Below are 4546 nucleotides of genomic sequence, written 5' to 3'. Positions count from 1 at the left end.
TTCAATTGATCACATGGGCTAGTTTTATTTTTGGGGGTTTTTCTTATTGGGCTTGTTTTTGGGCCTTAGCCTATTTACAACCACTTCTAGTAATTTTTTTTCAAATTTTTTTGTATCATTATAATTTGGGCCCTAGCCTTTTAGTGCCCAAATACATTTGGTCCAGTTTCAGTTTTGGCCTTTTTCCATTTTTGAATTCAACAACTTTTTGTTCTAGAACTTGGTTTCATTTCTATTTGTTGGGCCTTTTCAACCCATTATTTGTCCAATATTAAATACAACACTATTTCATATTCAAATCAAGAAAACTCCAAGTCGAATTAAAACCATCCATCATATAACATAACATAATACATCTCCCAGGTTTACATAATACAATAACTCATCTCATGAATACATTTCCTTACACAGGAATATAGCAAGAACGGACAGAATTGCACAATAGAACAATGGCACATCTCCTACTATCCCAACAGTACAATGGACTTCATTCCACTCTCCTATGAGACATGCTCGAGATGCGACAACTTGTCATCCTACAAGAACATTACACTGCACATGAATCAATCAAAAGGAAATAAATATAAAAAATATTAGAAATAAAAAGATTTGTGTTCATCCTGAAGATGATGTTAAAAGAAATGCGAACAAAAGTGAGAGAGACATGCACTTAGTGCGCGCATAGACACGGTACCACACCATTCAAGATAATTAACATAAATTGGGCATAAACATAGGCCAAGTTCAAATCAAAATATGTAGCTGTGAAGCCAAATCAAACAAACGAATATGTTTAGCCAACCAAGCAGGAGAGCACTAACCAAACAATGCTTACTAGCTAGCTAGTACACTAGAACGTGACCATCCAACATGCATACACGCAACATGCATACACGCATCATGCAACATTTTTCTGTAAGGGGGACATCAAGACCTTGTTTTGGAAGGACTAAAGAGCTCTTGAACGAGTTCTGGTCATCGAGTATACAAATCAAGCAATGATCCACTTCTAATTTATTCTAGTATTTTTACTTCTAATTTATTATAGTATTTTTCGACATGTGTGATGCTACTGTTTTCTGGAAACATGGAGTACAAGTATTTTTGGAAACATGAAAGAATTTGATTTATTATCCTGGAGACTAGACAAGAGTTGTTCTGAACATTGTTACTCGAGCAAAGAGGATGACTAAAAGCATTCAATGGTTGAGAATATACCAACATCTTCAAACTCTCCTAACGAAAGATTCAAGTGCTGGAAACCTAGAAGCGGGACACATTTTACAGTTACGTGAGTGGAGTAAGGGACTGTTTCCAACATAGGAATTTCAAAGGAATCAGTCCATTTCCTGCATGAACATAAATTAAAGTTAGTGTTCAAAACTTAGCAAGTTTGTGTTAAGAACTTGAGCTTCTTACTAAAAACATAATGTACAACAGTTTGGCCACAAGTTTGAGATCACATGAATATTTTGACACTATGCACACCAAGTTATTTTAGATGCAGTGGTAATATGAATTTAAATGAATAGGATATACTGAATTTAGAAACCCAAACCATATGGAATTTCTTAATTCATCAATAGTATGCTAAAAGGAGCGATAATGAACTTTTATGTCTCCATAGTATACTAAAAGGACCTTCTCCACGCTAATATAGGTTTGGCTTCCACTACTTAGGTCAGCACTTGAGAGTTGAGACAAAAATTAGTGCCGAATGTGCAACAAATATTTAGAGCAAAGATCATGGGTATTGTGTAGCTAATGCAATCTCAATCCGTGACACACCTAATAGCAATTGTAAGGGCTAATTAGACAGATTTTGTAACCTAAACCGGCAATTATGCGGTAACACATAGCAGGGCTAGTGTACAACCTAGTAAACCAATTTGTAGAATAGTCTAAAGAAAATGGTGTGCATGGACAAGGTTCAGTCACACAATTCATCCTTGCGCAGGGGCCTTAGCGTCTCACTAATAAGCATCATCTAACAGAAGGAGTGATTCTTCTGATGGTGAAGCAGGTGCAAAGCCATAGATTTGACTCAAAGCGATGATGTTGGGTAACCTATGTTGCAAAATATCACACATAGGGGAAATTTTATCCCCCAGAAAACAAAAGAGAACAGAACAACCTACTGAGGATGAATATGAGTCGATTACAAACTCTCAAGACATTAGCACACCAACAAATGCACCAAAAATCTCATAAATCTATTCAGATTGGAAGAACTCCTAGGGGAATAATAATGTTATTCCAAGATCTAATAAAAAAAGGAACACCAACATCAACAAGAAAATGAAACACTTATAACTAGTAATCATCCAAAGCTACCTTTACTATGTCACCAGGTGCAAACTGAATCTGATGTACCGTTCCCTTGAAATGGCTTGTAATTTCAATGGTTGCCTTGTCGCTCTGTACCTCACAGAGCTGCTGAAATTCATATAACTAGTCACCCTGCCAAATGAACAAATCCAAATTGAGATGAAATGAATAATAAACACAAAACAGACAGGCTGAGTCTGAATCCTGTTGCACATTCTTTAGATTACGAGTAGAAGATTAGACTATATGCAATCAAACACCATCCCAATCGGGCAACCAACTAGCAATCGAGCCTCACCACTCAGCCATAAGGAGTGATTGCCAGCGTGCGTGCATCAAAGCTTGAATAGTATGAATACCATGCCAATTGTTGTGTACTCAACAAATATGAAGCCAATAGCAGTCCAATTAAAGTACCCAAAAAAATATGAATCCAATACCAGGCCAATACTCAAAACAATCTGAATCCAATAGCAGGTCAACTTTAATGGACTTAAAACGATGTGATTCTAATATCAGGACAATCTGAATCGAAGCAGAGCCAGACAAAAAATTCATATTTGACAAACCCCTCCTCGTATGCGAGGAAGAAGAGTCCATATATGGGACACATGGAAAAACAACATGGCACGGACTTAATCCTGTGCAGATCGAGGACATCACCGTGACATATAGACTCAAATTCGCTAATAGAACATATCTTCCAGTTCCAGACTACCGAGAAACAGAACCTATCTAGTGACATGTACCCAGAAATAACTAAGCAGATAACCACCGATAGCAACAATGAATTTTAACAGAATACAAATGAACACTCAATCGGCCAGACCAATCGACTAACAGTAGGTAAGATCAGAACTTAAAGTGACGAACCCACCCAAGGAAATGACGATGAGAAGCAACACATAAGCAAAGGGCGGGAGGCTACACAATATTTAGCTCAGTTCACACAAAAATTATACTCAATCCAAGCAGAACCAGACATGAAATTCATCTTGACGAACATATCCTCGTGGGCAATGAAAAAGAATGCATACATGGAGCACATAGACAAACAACATGAAATTCATCTTGACGAACATATCCTCAGTTCACCTGTCGCTACAGCGGGGCAGGCAGAAAGCGGTGGTGAGGCGGGGAGAGGGGGGAGGAGAAGGCGCAGCAGCGGCGAGGCCGCGGCCGCGGCTGGGCCCGCCGGCGGACGGGGACGCGACGGCGTGGGCCGCGGGGCGGCAGGGACGACAGGGTAGCCGCGGGCGCGGGAGATCAGCCGCCTCCAGACCATATGTGGGGGGAAGGAGGGCTGCCGGCGGGCAACGGAGACAGCGCTGCTGGTGGTGCGTGGGGGCTTGTGACGATGGATGGGATGGGATGGATGCTTGGAAGTAGGAAGCGGAGGAGCAAGAGGAGTGCAACTGCCAGCAGCCAGCTCCGTCTGGATACATGAGCGCTGAGGTCTTGATCTGATCTGATCTGCTCGACGGGAGTGAGAGGCGGTGGCGGTGGTGGGTGAGAGAGAGGTGTCGGGTGCCGGGGAGAAGGCTGCGTCGGCGAGCGCGGGCGGCTTGGAGAGGCTCGGCTACTCCGAATCTGGGAGTAGGAGGAGAGGTGAGCGTGCGGCAGCGCCGGATCTGGGAGAAGATTGGGGTGGCGGCACTGGATCGGAGGTGGGGGGAGCTGGTGGCTCTAGTGGAGGGGACTGGATCGGGAGGAAGGGTGCGATGGGGGGGGGGGGCGTGAGCTAGGGTTTGGGCTGCGGGTGGGGTATCTTTTTTTTCTATAGATAGATGGATGGATGGATGTGGGTTGGAGTTATGGATGGATGCCATGTCATCGATCCGTGAGAAGATTTCTCATTGGTTCGAAAAATCAATGATTTAAAACAGTTTTAAAGTACTAAAAATAGAGGAATTTTGTGAAGCATCTATCAAAAATATTTTGCAAAAGGGCACCACACAAATTTTCACTAGAGTTAGACCATATTTTCTAGATGAGGACCAACTTGTATGCATTTCCGGTCTTTCTAGCTTTTTTAATCATTTTCCGAGTGGCAAAATGGTTTTTTTTAAGAACCTACCAAATATTTGTTGGAAAAATTGGAATCCATCAATTTTCTAAAATACTAGTCCATATTTAATATACAATTGACCAAATGGTTGGGTGTCAAAAGCTTTTATCCACCTCTCGTGAAAAAGACAAATTTATGCCCATTCACGAG

At 41.5% G+C, this 4546-nt stretch overlaps 1 protein-coding gene across 4 annotated transcripts; it reads right to left on the bottom strand.

The window, feature by feature from the left end:
* Window positions 1-476: 476 nt before the first annotated feature.
* LOC123412326 lies at window positions 477-4045 on the bottom strand. Of its 4 annotated transcripts, none has more exons than XR_006613470.1 (4): window positions 3424-4045; window positions 2335-2460; window positions 1219-1349; window positions 477-552 (listed from the first exon to the last, which is right to left on the bottom strand). XR_006613470.1 is itself a non-coding variant. In XM_045105282.1 (3 exons), exons 1-2 carry the CDS (start codon window positions 3771-3773, stop codon window positions 2340-2342), a joined length of 471 nt encoding a protein of 156 aa, XP_044961217.1. In that variant the 5' UTR covers window positions 3774-4045; the 3' UTR covers window positions 496-536; window positions 2335-2339. The 4 variants fall into 4 exon arrangements, 1 of the variants encoding a protein (XP_044961217.1); XR_006613469.1 differs by having other exon boundaries at window positions 496-536; XM_045105282.1 differs by lacking the exon at window positions 1219-1349 and having other exon boundaries at window positions 496-536.
* Window positions 4046-4546: the final 501 nt, after the last annotated feature.

Source organism: Hordeum vulgare, chromosome 7H (genome assembly GCF_904849725.1).
Source record: "Hordeum vulgare subsp. vulgare chromosome 7H, MorexV3_pseudomolecules_assembly, whole genome shotgun sequence".
In the NCBI taxonomy this organism is placed as follows: domain Eukaryota; kingdom Viridiplantae; phylum Streptophyta; class Magnoliopsida; order Poales; family Poaceae; genus Hordeum; species Hordeum vulgare.
Note: the sequence above shows the minus strand (reverse complement) of the source record. Positions and strands in the feature narration are given on the sequence as shown.